Source organism: Suncus etruscus, chromosome 2 (assembly GCF_024139225.1).
Source record: "Suncus etruscus isolate mSunEtr1 chromosome 2, mSunEtr1.pri.cur, whole genome shotgun sequence".
Lineage (NCBI taxonomy): Eukaryota > Metazoa > Chordata > Mammalia > Eulipotyphla > Soricidae > Suncus > Suncus etruscus.
This window is the reverse complement of record NC_064849.1, coordinates 68843532-68859786: the sequence shown is the minus strand read 5'-3', so window position 1 is coordinate 68859786 and position 16255 is coordinate 68843532. Positions and strand designations below refer to the sequence as shown.

The 16255-nt window shown below is 44.4% G+C and overlaps 3 protein-coding genes and 1 pseudogene across 3 annotated transcripts in view; 1 reads left to right on the top strand and 3 right to left on the bottom strand.

The window, feature by feature from the left end:
* Positions 1-16255, bottom strand: part of LOC126001428 (ribonuclease pancreatic-like) — a 189173-nt gene that overhangs the window by 108044 nt on the left and 64874 nt on the right. The gene's annotated exons all lie outside the window — the stretch shown is intronic.
* The window catches only part of LOC126001426 (ribonuclease pancreatic-like), a 459609-nt gene that overhangs the window by 378493 nt on the left and 64861 nt on the right, over positions 1-16255 (bottom strand). The window lies entirely within an intron of this gene.
* LOC126001438 (ribonuclease 4-like) overlaps positions 1-16255 on the top strand; it is a 117800-nt pseudogene that overhangs the window by 46482 nt on the left and 55063 nt on the right.
* Positions 10951-11412, bottom strand: LOC126001752 (ribonuclease pancreatic-like). Its single transcript, XM_049768990.1, has one exon. It carries the CDS (start codon positions 11410-11412, stop codon positions 10951-10953), a length of 462 nt encoding a protein of 153 aa, XP_049624947.1.

Here is a 16255-nt window from a genome sequence, read left to right as displayed (position 1 = left end):
CTTTAGCACCAATGGGTATGACTTAAAAAAGTGTTGGGTGGAGTCTATTCAGACAGTTGCACTGGGAACCTAGAAGAAAGTGCACAAGTGATCTGTGGTGACAGCTGCCTCCAACACAGGGAAAAATCTGAAGATAATTTCTAGTGGTAGAGAGAACAAAGACTGTAAAAGATCTAATCCTAGATATACCACCAACTCTCAGTAAGCCAGAAGCAAGTTGCTTAACTAGTCTGAGAGTCCATTTGCTCTTCTGTCAAATAGAGGAGAGTTTCATCAGATCAGGGATGGTCTGACAGGTCATACACTTTGCTCTTGCTCCTTCTGTAAAGGCTGCTATTTGTTCAATCATTTTTAAGTTTTGCTACTCTCTTAAACCAGCATTTGGGGACTGGAGCAATAATGTCCCTGCCTTGCATGCAGCCACCCAAATTTGATCCCAGGCACCACAAGGAATGATCCATGAGTAAACCCTGGGACCAGGAGTAAACCCTGAGCATTATTGGGTATGCACCCCCTAAAAAAACACCCAAAACAAACAAAAACTGACTAGCACTTTTGACTAGCGAACTAGCAAACTGACACCTTGTTCTCCTTCAATTTGATGATCTATAACAGGGGTCCTCAAACTTTTTAAACAGGGGGCCAGATCACTGTCCTTCAGACCATTGGAGGGTCTGACTATAATAAAAACAAAACTTATTAATGAATTCTTATGCACACTGCATATATCTTATTTTGCAATGAAGAAACAAAACAGATACAAATACAATATGTGGCCCGTGGGCCATAGTTTGAGGACCACTGATCTATAAGTTCCCTCCTGGCTCCTAAGTTTAAGGCTTGACTTTCCAGTTAGATGACCATTTCTCATATTTAGTCATTTATAACAAAAACAAATCAGCCTGATCTGCAGGGCCTGTTCAGCACCAAGGGTCTGAGAGTTCAGTGGCTTAAGTGGCTGCCTCAATATTATGAGACTAAGAGTTCAACTGGTACTACACATGTATTAGCATGGTCCTGATTGCTCTCCTGCCTATGATTCTTGATGTTGCAAGCAACCTTTTGCAGCACAGCCAAGTGTGAGTGAGAGACCACAGTAAGGAGTGCAACTACAGTGAGCACCATGAGATGTGTGACCAGGAAGTGCAACCATATGTGTGAACAATGTGGTGACTCCTGCACCTTAGTCTGCATGTGACTCTCCCATCCGTACAGAGAGTAGCCAAATGTGTGTTCATGGCCAAATGTGTGATCCTGATATGCCAATTTGTGTGACCCCTGGTCACCACAAACAATGACAAAAGGAAAGGGGGCACAACCCCCCAGAAATTTAGGATTGTGATTTCACAGACTCCTCTAGTTTACCCAGAGCTAATCTTAATTTTTCTTTCTTTTCCCAAGATTTGGGGGGTAGTGGTCATATCAATCAATGATGAGGTTTATTCCTGGTTCTGTGCTCAGGAGTTACTCCTGGTGGGTCTTACAGAATCATATGAGATACCAGGGTTTGAAAGTGAGCCAGCTGCATGCATGAAAAGTGCCCAACTTGTTGTTTTTTATCTCAAGTTTCTGCCCAATAATTTTGTATTTCAGTTTCTCTATCAGTTGATTCAGCATGGCAATATAACCTGACAATGTTCTAGACTAGAATTTTGTTTTTAATAAAACAACCATAGGTAAAAAGTTTTATCCTTGTACCAGAGAGATAGTACAGTAGTTAAAGTGCTTGCCTTTGACACAATTAATTTGGGCTCAATTTCCAAGGCTGCACATAATCCCCTTATTTCTGCTAAGAGTGATCACTGAGCACTGTCAGAAGTAAGCCCTGAGCACGACAAGGTATGAACCCCCCCCCAAAAAAAAAAACAAGAAAAGAACGTAAACAAGGTTTATTCTTTAATTTTTGTTTTTATTTGTCATACCCAGCAGCACTCAGGGATTACTCCTGGTTCTGTACTCAGAAATCACTCCTTGCAGGCACAAGGACCATATGGGATGCTAGGATTTGAACTACCGTCCATCCTGGATCTGCTGCTTGCAAGGCAAATGCTCTACTGCTGTGCTATCTCTCCAGCCCCAAGATTTATTCTTGTATCAAGAACTCTACAGATATCAGAGAGATAATGTAAGGTCCGGATAACCCACTCTCCAGCTGCCTGGCACAGAGTAATGAAAAAGACTCAAACCCAGCAATAATGCAAGTGAGTTCTGTTTATTATCTGATCGATCAGGGTTCGAAAACATTCTTGTAACCGAGAAGAGGTTTGCGGACCCTGATACCCTAAACCAGTCTCCTTTTATACAGAATTTTAGGCGGACAGCTGCATTCTTATCCTTAAAGCACAATCTTGAAAAAAAACAGGAATGAGCACTGATGTGGTAGAACTGCGTCTGAGGGTGAGAGATAAGAAGATTTTAAATTCCGGGCCCAGAGAGATAGCACAGCGGTGTTTGCCTTGCAAGCAGCCGATCCAGGACCTAAGGTGGTTGGTTCGAATCCCAGTGTCCCATATGGTCCCCCATGCCTGCCAGGAGCTATTTCTGAGCAGAGAGCCAGGAGTAACTCCTGAGCACCGCCAGATGTGGCCCAAAAACCAAAAAAAAAAAAAAAAGAAGAAGAAGAAGATTTCAAATTCCAAGACTTTAGAGTGGGTGGGCCACACAGGAGCAGCTCGTAAAAAGCAGCAAACAGGGGAGAGGGAGCCGAAAGCAGGCAGGCAGCACCTGTAATTCGGCAGATAAGAAATACGCAGGCAGCTAAAGAAAAATAACATATGGCTAGTTAAAAATGAAACAGAAATATAACAACCCGGGCAAGAGAGTCTCCTATCATGTTTTAAAATTTTCAATTTTCATTACATATTCATTCCTTTCATTTTTCCCACTTCTCTTTGTACATAATTCTAATCCTAGAATTATCTTCATAGTAACCACTGCTTTCACAATCCAGGAATGTTGGGGGATTTAGGGACTGATGATCATTTTTCTGTAACTACTTCCTGCTGAGAAGGGGCAATGACTCTCGGGACCTGGATGGAACAGCAAATGGTTACTTGGGGTTTCTTGGGATACTCATCTGAGATTTGTAGGCACTTCTTGATATTGTTGCCTTAGTACCATTAGCTAAACTTCCCCTACCTGAGTGCGGATGAATGTTGTAATGCGATTTATGATGCAAGGTCCTATTGCAACTCACAGGAGTATACTTAGCAATGGACCTAGTAAAGGTAAAAGGAAGGGAAGGATTCCTCCCCACAGGGACCACAAAGATTGCTCAAAAAGTTCTTTGCGTCGCCTTGCTAATCCTCCTGATGTTTTTTTATTCTATCTTGCACTATCCCAGATTTATTTACATAGAAGCAACATTCCTCATTTAGAGCTACACAAAGTCCCCCTTTTTTCAGCTAGGATTAGATCCAATCCCCTTCCGTTTTTAAGGACTACTCATGCCAGTGAATCATGTTGGTCCTGCAAATCTTGGATGGACTTGTAAACTTGTTCTATGTCTGAGGTTAGCCTTTCGGATAATTTGTTATATCGATCTAGTGAAATCCCCAAACCTGCGCCTCCCATTCCCAATCCTCCCGCTAACCCTAATGCTGCTAGAAGAGGTAATAGGATTACTGCTCTTCGGGCCGATGCCCCCCTCCACCAGGTATTCTATGCTGGGCAGAGGGATGGGTTCGGTTCCTGGAATAACATCAATGTTAGGCAGCAAGAGGGAGGGTGCACAGATACCTGTGCTATTTCTGGGTAACACTGCATAGGCTAGGTTTCCCCCACAGACCCAGACCTGTCCTGGGGGAAGGCATCCCAAGTCCGGAGGGACCTCAGAAATATTGGAGCATTTTACAGATGGCACTTGCCCTAAATTTATGGTTGAGGAAAGATTTCGAATATAGCAGGCTGGGGAGTTGAATCCTTGAGGGATTACTTTAAAGGGCTTGACATAGGTGCAGTTAGATAGGCTGTTTATATTTCGCCTGGGCATGGGTATTGCCAAGGGCCAATTGTTGCCCATTCTCATACACAACCAGCAATTGGATGCTAGGCTAAGTTAGGTTTGATTTAGGGGCTTGTGAGTAGTTTTTAGTATATTTTGTATGTTTGAATCCAAATCCTCAGCTGGAACTCTGACTCAGAGGGACGGGTGTTTTGGCCAGCTTGGCATCAGGGCATTAATTTCCTTTTCAGCCCATTTTATAGCCTCCTTTTCTCTTTCTTGGCTCATGGGCCCCCTTCCTTCCCACACATGTATTGGGGCTTTTAGGGGCCAGCATACCACATCTCTGATACTAGCTTGGCAGTGTGCTGCCTCGTATGGGGATTTAAAAGTTTCGGGGCCCCAATCCCCTCCTGTACTTCCCCTATAGGTGTCAGTTGCTTTTGCCACCAGGTAGTGTTGGCCATTTTTAACACATTGCTGACAGGTCTTATAGCACTGTGAGTGTACCTGAGTTAATTCTACACATCCTGAAGGGCAAATTCCTTTCACGTCCGGGGGAAGGGGTTGGGGTTTTTGTTTACATACCCACTGAGCTTTGATTTTACCTGTGGAAGTTGAAGGTTTAAATTGAAGGTAGGCCGTTCTTGTACCGCAATCAACCGCCTGTGTGGACTGGTACCCAGGGTCAAACTGGTGCCCCCCTGAGCAATCGCAAGGTTTACCATATAGGGCCCTTAGCAGTTTCTGTCAGTCTACCGGCTGATTAAATCCCCTAAAACTGAGGATGTTAGAAGCAGCTGCAGAAGCAGAGGCATGGGGAGGAGTCTGCAGGCGTTTGAGCCGAATTTTGAGCGGGTTTTCTGTTCACTCCACTGCCCACTCATTTTGATCAAACCCTGTTGGGGCAGGCTTTAAATGTGAGGCGTGTGCCCATGCTGCAATGCCATCTACCTTGACCGCAGTAGGAGTTGTGAGGAGGACAATATACGGTCCTTTCTACCTGGGTTACTGCGTTAAGGCACGATGTTGTTGTACAAAGACTCAGTCTCCCTGCTTGTAGCTGTGTGGCACTGCCAGGTCCCCAGATTCGTATGCCTGCTGAAGATCTTTCCAGATGTATTTTTGCAGTGTGGTGACAGCAGCCAGACGAGCAGCCAAGGGGGAAGAGGAGGTAAGAGAGAGTTTATGAGTGTCAGTTATAGTTTTTACTGGGGGAGGGGTCCCATATAGGATCTCAAAAGGTGTTAGGTTACACTGAGAAGGGAGAGGGGTGTTCTGGGCCCAAAAAAGAGCTGAAGGGAGGAGAGAAATCCAATCACTTACGCCAGTCTAGAGAGATAATTTAGTCAGAGTCTCCTTAATTGTTCTATTCATACATTCTACCTGGCCTGAACGCTGGGATGATAAGCACAATGCAATTTCCAATTAATCCCCAGAGCCCTGGCCAATCCCTGACAAACCTGGGCCACAAAAGTGGGTCCATTATCGGACCCAATTACCTGAGGCAGTCCAAACCTGAGGAAGATTTCATCTAGAATTTTCTTCGCCACCAGTTTCATTTTTACACGGGTAGGCTTCTACCCAGCTGGAGAAGGTGTCCACAAAAACTAATAAGTATTTTAGTTCATATTTGGTGGGCTTGATTTCTGTGAAATCGATCTCCCAATGTTGTCCAGGTCGTGTTCCTCTTAGCCGTTTTCCCATTTCAATTTTTCCGGGGTAGGAGTTCATCAGTTGACATGGTTGGTAGGATTTAACAATTTGTTCTGCGAGTCTTTCATCTCCTAGGGGCGTGTGCCTCCAGACCAGTCTCTTGTTATTTCTAGCACTTTTCTAGACCCCAGATGGGTGAGACAGTGGAGTGTCTTCAGATATTCTTGAATCCTTGAGGTTTCCTCTGGTTTGGGCACTTCCTTGAGTGGGAGTAAATTCCCTGCTTCTGGGTCAAGTTCTTCTATTTCTTCTGGGTTCAGCTCAGTGGTTCTTGTGGACCACCACTCCAACCTGGGTGGAGGTATGCAGTTGTCTTCCCGGACCCATACCAATGCTTCGTCATGGAGTGGTCGTGGTCCTGATTGGGAATAGGGCAGCAGTCCTTCAGCCACAGCCTTCGCCTCCGCATCTGCTTTTTGGTTTCCGGTTGCTACTGCTCCATCTCCTGTCTGATGTCCAGGACAGTGAACGATGGCTAGTTCCTTGCAGAGTTGGAGGGCAGACAGTAACGCTAATATTTCCTTCTTACTTTTAATGTCTTTTCCTGCTGAAGTCAGCAGTCCTCGTCTCTGATAGATGGCGCCATGGGTATGGGTGGTTCCAAAAGCATATCTACTGTCCGTGTAGATAGTGGCTCTCTTCCCCTTTGCCAGGTTTAAAGCTTTTGTTAGAGCAATCAGTTCTGCCCATTGAGCAGAGGTCCCATCTGGTGGTCGCTGGGACCAGATCACCTTGTGGTTACTAACTACGGTTGCCCTGGCTCTTCTTTCTCCGTTTCTCGTGTAGCTGCTGCCGTCCGTATACCATATCACATCTGATTGTTTCAGTGGCTGATCTTGGAGATTTTTTCTGATGCCGCTTTCTTCGGCCAGTATGTTCTGACAGTTATGCAGTACTGGCCCTGCTGGCTCTCGGGTAGCAGTGTAGCCGGGTTCAGGGCAGAGGGCCTACCGATAAGGATCCTGTCTTTGTCCAACAGAATACTCTGGTAGTGAGTGACTCGGGCATTTGAGAGCCACCGGTCTGAGGGCTGGTGGATGATGCTTTCCAGTGCATGTGGGGCTACTATAGTTAGCTTTTGCCCAAGGGAGATTTTATCAGCGTCTTTTACCAGTAGGGCTGTGGCTGCTATTGCTCTAAAACACTTGGGCCAGCCACTGGCCACCATGTCTAATTTTTTTTGATAAATAGGCAACACGGCCCGAGTGTCTGGGTTAAAACACCTCTGGCTACCCCACCTTTTTCCTCCAAATATAAGGTGAATGGCTTACTTGCGTCCGGAAGAGCCAGTGCTGGGGAAGATAGCAGAGCTGTCTTGATCGCATCAAAGGCTTGCTGGCACTCAAGGGCCCATTCGAATACTGCATCTCCTTTTGTAAGATGATACAGAGGTGCTGCCAGGTTGGCAAAACCTGGAATCCATAAACGGCAAAATCCTGCTGTCCCCAGGAACTTACGCAGCTGGCGCCATGTCGTTGGTGGCGGGATTTGAGCAACGACCTTCTTACTGGTCTTAGCGGCATGATTGGTGCTGTGTGAAGGATGGAATTCTGTCCCTTCTGCTGGCTCTGAGTTCCCGCAGCTGGTCCCGTTCGTCCATCCCCTCCCTCTGAATCAGGGGGAGAGTGTGGATAGCAGGAACTCTGTCCATCTGTAGTTAAAGCTGGGGTTGGAGAGGGGGCCTGATCGGGCCTTTGGGCTGGCAATAGTGGCAGCAGTGATGGACATGACGATGGGGGGGTGCACGAAGTTGGTGGTGGAGAGGGGGGAACAAGGGCTGGCAGGGCTGATGGTTCCCGTGCTGCGGGCCTGTAAGGGGGAGGCACAAAAAGAAGATCAGCAGTATCTGGGTAAATACATGGGAGGTGAGGCGGGCACGGAAGTGTACTGGGGGGGGTCTGTTTTTGTTGTCTTAGGGTTCGTTTCCCCCTGGAATTTTACGGGAAGTATGCTGGGTGTCATAGGCGGCGGTAGGGAAGGAGAGACAGAGTTAGGAGGATGTTCAAGATCAGGTGGTGAGGCAGCCAGGTTGTCAGGAACTGTTGGAAACAGAAAAGGGCGTATCCATTCTGGAGGATTCTCACACAAGTTTTCCCAAACAAGAATATAGGGCCCCTTATCTGGGTGCCCCTCTGGCCTGGTGCGGTAGATAAAACCTTTCACTTTCTGTACCAAGTGTAGATAAAAAGAACCTCCCTGTGGCCATCCTACCTCAAATGAGGGCCATTCTGAAGAACAATACGTCTGCCATTTCCCTTTCTTCACAACCCAAGACTGTTTCTTAGCACTCTTACTGATTTCTTTCCAATGCTCTAGAGTGAGAGTGAGAGGCGTGGATTGCCCTTGTCCCATTTTGCTAGACAATTTTTTAACCTTTCAACAAATTAAGCCTTTCTTCCACACCGAATAGTATAACAAGCAAAGAGCACTATAACCAGCACAATGCAGAGTCCGATCTCCAACACAAAAACCAGAGTAGGGATTTCCGGGGAGAGAAAACAGCACACAGGAGAGAGAGAAGAAGAGGATGAAGCTGCTCCAGGCTAGGTGCAGCTAGGAGGACAATGGAAAGACATGAAAAGAGGACGTCCGACCACTAGAGAGTATTGCTTAAATCAATGTGCACCTAATAGTAGCTCAGATTCTCTTCTCCAGGGGACAAGCCTTTATCAGGGAGGCTTGCCTGAGACCCCTTATTCTTTGCCAGGGTTTATTTACCGGACCACACCTTTTATGGAGAAGATGGGGTACCTGGTCCCGGGGGTGGTTCTTGTGGTCGAACTTAGTGGTGTTAGTACAGGAAGAGCAAAGAAGGAGACCAAAGACAAATTTCAGCGTGAAGGAAAAACACTATAGTTCATAGCAATATCAAAAATCACTTAAAGTATGCAAATCAAATCACAAGCCAGTATGCCAACAATAAATCCAAAACCAATTATAGCAAAAAAGAACAAACCAACAACACAGTATGTTTCACACAGATAGACCTTTTCCTGCAACCAGGGACCGTCTCCCTGTTGACTTCCCAATGAGTTACATGCAATGGCTCCCTGGGGCACCTCCATGGCCGTGACCTTGAAGTACCAGAGCCCGTCAGCTCCCTGCTATTTGGAATACACGTCAAGTAGGGACCCCGCCACTCAGAATGCACGTCAAGTGGGAGATCCCTTAGTCACATGAGGGACTCTAACCCTCCTTGTCACGACTCAGTTTTCCTTCCAAGTCACCAGGTCTGTTCAATGATAGCAACACAAAACCACATCCCCAACAGATAAACCCAAAGTGAAGCAAGCGAGGAGCTAAGAGAAAAAAAAAAGGAAGGGATCACAGGGAACTCACCAGGCTGGTCTGTTCATCTCTCCGGTCCGGGCAGGGTGTGTGGGCTCCTAGCTGGCTCGCCAAATGTAAGGTCTGGATAACCCGCTCTCCAGCTGCCCGGCACAGAATAATGAAAAAGACTCAAACCCAGCAATAATGCAAGCGAGTTTTGTTTATTAAAAATGAAAGGAATGAACATGTAATGAAAATGGAAAATTTTAAAATATGAGACATTCTTGCCCAGGTTGTTTTACTTCCATTTCATTTTTAACTAGCCATATGTTATTTTTCTTTAGCTGCCTGCGTATTTTTTATCTGCTGAGATACAGATGCTGTCTGCCTGCTTTCGGCTCCCTCTCCCCTGTTTCCTGCGTTTTACGAGCTGCTCCTGTGTGGCCCACCTAATCAAAAGTCTTGGAATTTGAAATCTTCTTATCTCCCACCCTCAGACACAGTTCTCCCATGTCAGTGCTCATTCCTGTTTCTTTTCAAGATTGTGCTTTAATGATAAGAATGCAGCTATTTGCCTAAAATTCTGTATAAAAGGAGACTGGTTTAGGGTCTCGGGGTGCAAAAACCTCTTCTCAGCTATGAGAATGTTTTGGACCCTGATCGATCAGATAATAAACAGAACTCACTTGCATTATAGCTGGGTTTGAGTCTTTTTCATTACTCTGCGCCAGGAAGCTGGAGAGCGGATTATCCGGACCTTACAATAGTACGTACCTAGGATAAGGTTCATGCCTTGCCATAAAACAACCAGTTTTAATCCCTGGCCCTATATGATCCTCATGTAGCCCTGGTAGAACAAGCCCTGAGAGAAAGAGAATAAAGAAAGGAAGGAAGGAAGGAAGGAAGGAAGGAAGGAAGGAAGGAAGGAAGGAAGGAAGGAAGGAAGGAAAGAAGGGAGGGAGGGAGGGAGGTAGGGAGGGAGGGAGGGAGGGAGGGAGGGAGGGAGGGAGGGAGGAAGGAAGGAAGGAAGGAAGGGAGGGTGGGAGGGAGGGAGGGAGGGAGGAAGGAAGGAAGGAAGGAAGGAAGGGAGGGAGGAAAGGGAGGGAGGGAGGGAAGGGAGGGAGGGAGGGAAGAGAAAGGAGGGAGGGAGGGAGGGAAGGGAGGGAGGGAAGGGAAGGAGGGAAGGGAGGGAGGGAGGGAAGGGAAGGAGGGAAGGGCAGGAGGGAAGAAGGGAGGGAGGGAGGAAAAAAGAAGGAAGGGAGGGAGGGAGGGAGGAATGGAGAAAAGGTGGAAGGGAGGGAGGGAAGAAAGGAAGGAGGAAATGAAGGAGGAAGGGAGGGAAGGAAGGAGGGAGGGAGGAAGATAAAGAAAGAAAAGTGAAAGAAAAAAGTAAGGAAGAAAAAGAAAAAAGAGAAAAAGAAAAAAGGAAGGAAGAAAAATACATTAATAATACATTAATAAATAATAAATAATAATACATAAATAAATCCAGAAAAGATCAATCACTAAAAAGCTTAGTTAGAAGTGAATAATAACCTAATAATTCCATCTGCAACTCACCAAAATTAATCAAATTTACCAATTTGGGGGGGGGGCACACCAGGTGGTGCTCAGGCTCAGAAATAACTCCTGGCAGACACAGGGGACCATATGGGATGCCGGGATTCGAACCAACCACCTTAGGTCCTGGGTCTGCTGCTTGCAAGGCAAAAGACGCTGTGCTATCTCTCAGCCCACAAATTTACTATTCTTTCCCATCACATATAAGTACACACAGAGTCCTGGGTGAACACAATTACAGGAAGACAGGTAAGTTTGCAACTAGGTTTTATTGAAAGAAACTATGAATTGTTAACATGGGTCCATCTCAAAACCCATACCTCAGCCCTCAAACCACACAGGGTAAGCATCAGATCAAAGAAGCATGTATGAATTGAGCTATTTTCCTCTGAAGAGGGGAAAAGAGAAACCATGGCAATTAGGTGGTTGGGCTTCCTCCCTCTCTGACATTAGGTTGAAACCTAAATACTACTGTCAAAGTGGACAGGCACATATGGGTTCCCATCACAGACCACCAGGATGTTCTTTATGGCTGGATTGGTCCAATATGTACAGTTGGGGTATACGGAGCGGCTTTTCAGGACACAATCTGTGAGTATCATGCGGGAGCTGCTCTGATGGCAGACTCTTTGCCCATTCGCACACGCAGTGAAATTGTTATTGCAGACAGCATCAACCACTGGGATGGACGCATGCACAAAGGTGTTCAATGGCTTGCAGGCACCTTGAGTCATATTCTGACGCCGCATCATCACATCGCAGTAGGTTATGCTGCCTGCACAGGGATTATCTGAGTCAATATGCTGTCTTCTGAACCTCATCGCTCTTGATTCCTGGGCCAGGGAAGGATGGACCTGCCCCAGCAGCACCTGCAGCATCAGAGCCAGCATGGGAAACAAGATGAGGGACTTCTTCAGAGCCATGGTGTTCTCAGTTGCCTAGAGAAGCCTGCCCAGTAAAATGAGACGGAAAAGGGAAAGATGAGAAAAACTGAGGCCCCAAAGATGAGAAGACCTGATTCTACCTAGTGTCCCCTTGATCACAGTCTCTTTACAACGCAGGCAGGAAGAAACACCTTTGCCTGTGAGAATTTATAAACATATTTCCACATTCTCTCAGGAGTTTTTGATGCCAACTTACAAGAAATTTCCAATCTTCCCTCCAATGCTGATTGCAGAAGTGGCGTAAAGACTAAATGTCTTGTCTCTTAACACTAAAAGTTTTTGGTGGTTATTTTGTTTTGTTTTTAATTGAATATTTGTTTTAAAATAAAACACGTTTATATCAAATATTGAGAGCATCCTTATAGATATACCATTAGCCAAATCATAGCCCCAAAATACGACAATGAATTCAGGACCAGAGCTCACAAAGCCCTTTAGTCCCAAAGAATAAGGGAAACTCAACTCTGCCTGTCATAGGGATCATAGCTACCACTGAATTCAAATAGGAGCTACTACCTTCCCTGGGGAGTCACCTGGGGCAGCTTCCATCTGTACATAGTCAATGTACTTTAGGGTTCTCCCATTCTACACTCAGCTGATGTTTGACTGGTGCCAGCTTTCTTCCTGGTAATCTCTACCATTCTGCAACCCCACCGAAACTCTCAAGTAGAAAGAACTCCTGAGTTCACCTCTTAGGTTGCTTACCTGGGTCTTTAATCTCTCCCAGAGAGAAAGTTAAGTCTGGATCCCAGAGGAGTAAAGACGAAAGACTTTGGTTCTTAAGTAGAGAAGTGTGGGAGGAGCTTCAGAGCTTCCTTTTCAAAGAAGAACAAATGTTTTGAACAGAGGGTGTGGGATGACCCAGGATATTCTCTTTGCAGTGCTTCTGGGGGAAGTTAGTCTTTGCCAACAGAGGTTTTTCTTATCCCATCTTCTCTATTTCACATCTTCTCTCACCATCTTTCTTCACCAGGAGCAGCAGCAGAGAAAGTCATACAAGTCCTTATGCTCCAACTCTAACCAAGTCCTAGTTGCTTCATTGGAGGTCATTTTTCCAAGTAGAACTTAGAGTTTAGCAAAAGGTCAAGAACAAATGATCTCAAGAGAAAGGGAACCGAACTCCTTCTGACTCCTTCTCAGAATCCAGAAGCAGCACTTCTGGAATTTCTTGTTTCCCAATACCACTTGGGGGTGGGAAGAAGAGGCCCACCTGCCCCCATCTGGGACGCTTTCCCCATCTGCAGAACTGGAGGAACTTGCCTGATTTGGGAAGAAAAGTATTCTGTGACTGAGTTTAGTGAATTCTAATCTCTTCCCGCCCATACTTCATCTGTGGTGTTGAAAAGACGAGTGACCATTCTTATCCATGGTGAGTACTCACCCTTTGGTCCTGTGATCAAGCTAAGTTTATAAGCTGAACATAGGAAAAACTGTTGTAAAGCACAGAAACTCAAATTTAAAAAATTTAAATATATGCAAAATACATTTAGGAAGGGCCTGAGCAATAGCACAGTGGAAGGGCATTTGCCTTGCAAGTGGCTGATCCCGGACAGACCTGGGTTATATCCCCCTTATCCTATATGGTTCCCAAGCCAGGAGCAATTTCTAACTGCAGAGCCAGGAGTAACCCCTGAGAGTCACTGGGTGTGGCCCAAAAAGCAAAAAAAAAATTTTTTTTCTGATTTTAATGCACCTTTGCAAAAGAAACAATACCATAGGATACTATTGTAGCCTAAGGGAGAGATAATAAACTAAACCATCTCTATCCTGGTTCTATCAAAAGCACAAAAATTTGAAAGGTACTGTCTATACTCTCTTTTAAGAATTTCTACTAGCAAATCTAAATAAAATGGAAAGACTGTAACTGCATATTGAAATACACAATGGAGTATATACATGTTGAAGAGATACACTTAGGAAGTATATGAAGAAGATATACATATCCTCTCAGTCTGTTGATATAGTCTAAGGAAAGGATAAATTCCAATTAAAACTTCATTTCACAACGCAGTCTTGGGAGTCTGAAAAAATGGCTCACAACATTTACAGATCAGGAAATATTCTAGCTCCAAGGATCTCTCAGAAGCCAAAATCAGTTGTGAGCAACAGCCTGTGGTGAAATAAAGTGGTAGAAACTCACCACCGAAACACATCAACAACACCAGTGTGCCTATCCTCTACTTTGAGGATGACTTGTAGTTCAAAGATTTGAGTGATTCCGACAGCAGCAGCAGCCAGAGTGATGACACAGAGCAACTTCATGTATAGTGAACCACTGAAGAAGACCACTAGTAGTTCAAAAGTCAATGGTGCTGCCCAGTTCCAATTTCTATGCAGTGGGCTGTCCACAGCAAGTACATCTGGACTGATGTATATAGATCTTACATTGGAATGGTACCATAAGCATCAGTGTCATTGCTGCAGGAGAGGTGGCATCATCTTCCCAGGAAAAAGAAATGGCCATATACAAGAAGGAAGGGCTAAATACAATATCAACAGGCATTACATATAATATGGATGAACATTAAACATAGAGGTAGCTACCACTTACACACTCACACATTGATGGACAAAAGGATCAATTCATAGGAAAAATTGGCCCAGGTAAAATGGTCAAAACACTACAAAATATAAAGCCAGCATGTCAGGTGGAAAAGTTTTCTATTTCCTTAAAGTAATTTACATTGATGAGAGGAATTTTTCTAGGAAAAAAAAAGGTTTTGTGGTTTAGAACGTGCATAGAACATTCTTAAAACAATCACAATATTTTAGACTAGAATACTAAGTGATATGGTGATGAGCAATTTAAAGTGTCTATGGCAATCAGATGCTTTATCCAAGAATCTCTGTGGAGAAAGATAATAAAAGATAGAGGCAGGTAAAATCAACTGGAAAATGAGTGGTCTAAGTTATAAATTATTATAAATATTTTTTGAGATTTGGGCCACACACATTTGACGCTCGTGGGTTACTCCTGGCTATTCGCTCATAAATCGACCCTGGCTTGCGGGGACCATATGGGATGCCAGGGGATCGAACTGCAGTCCTTTCCTTGGCTAGCGCTTGCAAGGCAGACACCTTACCTCTAGTGCCACCTCACCGGCCCACTAATTATTATAAATTATTAATTAAATGTATTCGGAGTCTAACAGAAAATATCACTATAATGTGAAACTAGGGAATCCAAACTATATCTCTACTTATCATTGTTCACAGAAGCATTAAAGATTATTATAAGCATAATAGAATAGAAAAGAAATGAATACACTGAAACATTCTAATAATGAACACTATAGTGAGAGTCCTTATCCTCCAGCTGTTTTTCTGTTGGTAAAATGTTAGATTGTTGTGTATGTAAATATTTTAGGGGATTACTATGTTACTCACCCTAACCTGATTGGTGATTGTGCCCTACCTAGGGTGTAACCTGGCATTCTGCCCCCACCCTAGGGTAGTACCTGATTCTGCTTCCACCATTGGATGGTATCTGATCCCACCATTGGGTGGTACTTGATTCTGGGGGATAAAAACAAGGGTCTATGGAAGGCAGGGGCTTTTTTGCTGGAACGGAGGCTGAGTCTTGGGACTTCAGTCTTGTCCACCGAATTAAGCTAATATTTCCACAAGCCTCACTGTCTGCGAGCTGTTTAACTGCCATTTCACCTCAGAACCATCGGCTAGACAGGGTGGCAGATGCGTGCTACGAGCTGGAAGAGAAAGGCCTCATCCTCCATCCCTCTAACAGTCAACCTCTTCAGGGACTGACTTGCAACATTAGATAATTATTATAGACATCTATAAGGAGCATTCATAAGGTATAGTTAAACACCCACTAATTTAAACAGCTGTATTCATAGCAGCAGGTTTCTTTGAAATATAAAAAGAACATAAGCTGATGAAGATTTAACAGATGAGTTAGCTATTTCTAAACTTCTTGATCATCAAATTTAAACCAATGTTTTCTTGTCATATTTTTACAATAGGCTGTTCATCAATAGGCTTTTCCATTTCATCGTAAAGGCTCAAAACAGAGAATAATTTGTATTGGTCATGGTTAGAAGCCAGGATCCTTTAACTGAAGCCCAAGATTTCAAATGACATGACTTTGAATCAAAGAGTCATAAGCCTAAAAACCCAGAAGGATGAAATCCACCAAAGAAGCAACAAAATGAATATCTCATCAGTAGGAGGCAGAGTCCTTTTTGATTTCCTGTTACCCTTTTAGTTCCGAGTTGGGCGACATCTATAACTGGAACCGCAGGCTCCAAAATGAGGATCTGATGAGATACGAATCTGGAAGCAAATGTCAATGAGGAAGTAAGCCACACAGTGAAAGGGTACAAGTAGAGGATCAGGAAAGCCAACGCTCAAGCCAAGAATCCCACCACAAAACACTTCTCCTAAGAAGGAAAGCAGCTTAGTGGAGGGAGACCTAAGAATGAGCCTACAAAGAAGTCTGGAGGTCTTAGGATAGACCATTTTAATTCACTTAGCCTCAGAGAGTCCTAGGTTTGGGAGGAAAGAGGAAGAGCATATATTTCCTTTTCTTGACAGTCTTTCTGGTGATACATTATGCTTCCTACTAACTAGAGCCAAGCTTATTTTATCCCTCAATTTCCTTCATGTAGCCAAAGGTGCATGGCATGATGCTGTGAACAATCAAACCAAGTGAAATGGGGTTTGCTTTGAGGTGTTAAGGAGTAGGGACATAATTTTAGAGCAACTGATGCTAAACTTAAACTTAAACTACAAGTATCCAAGTTTTGTAAAAATACTTTGAGAATAAAAATGCCCCCAAATAGCAGAAATTGAAACCTGGTCC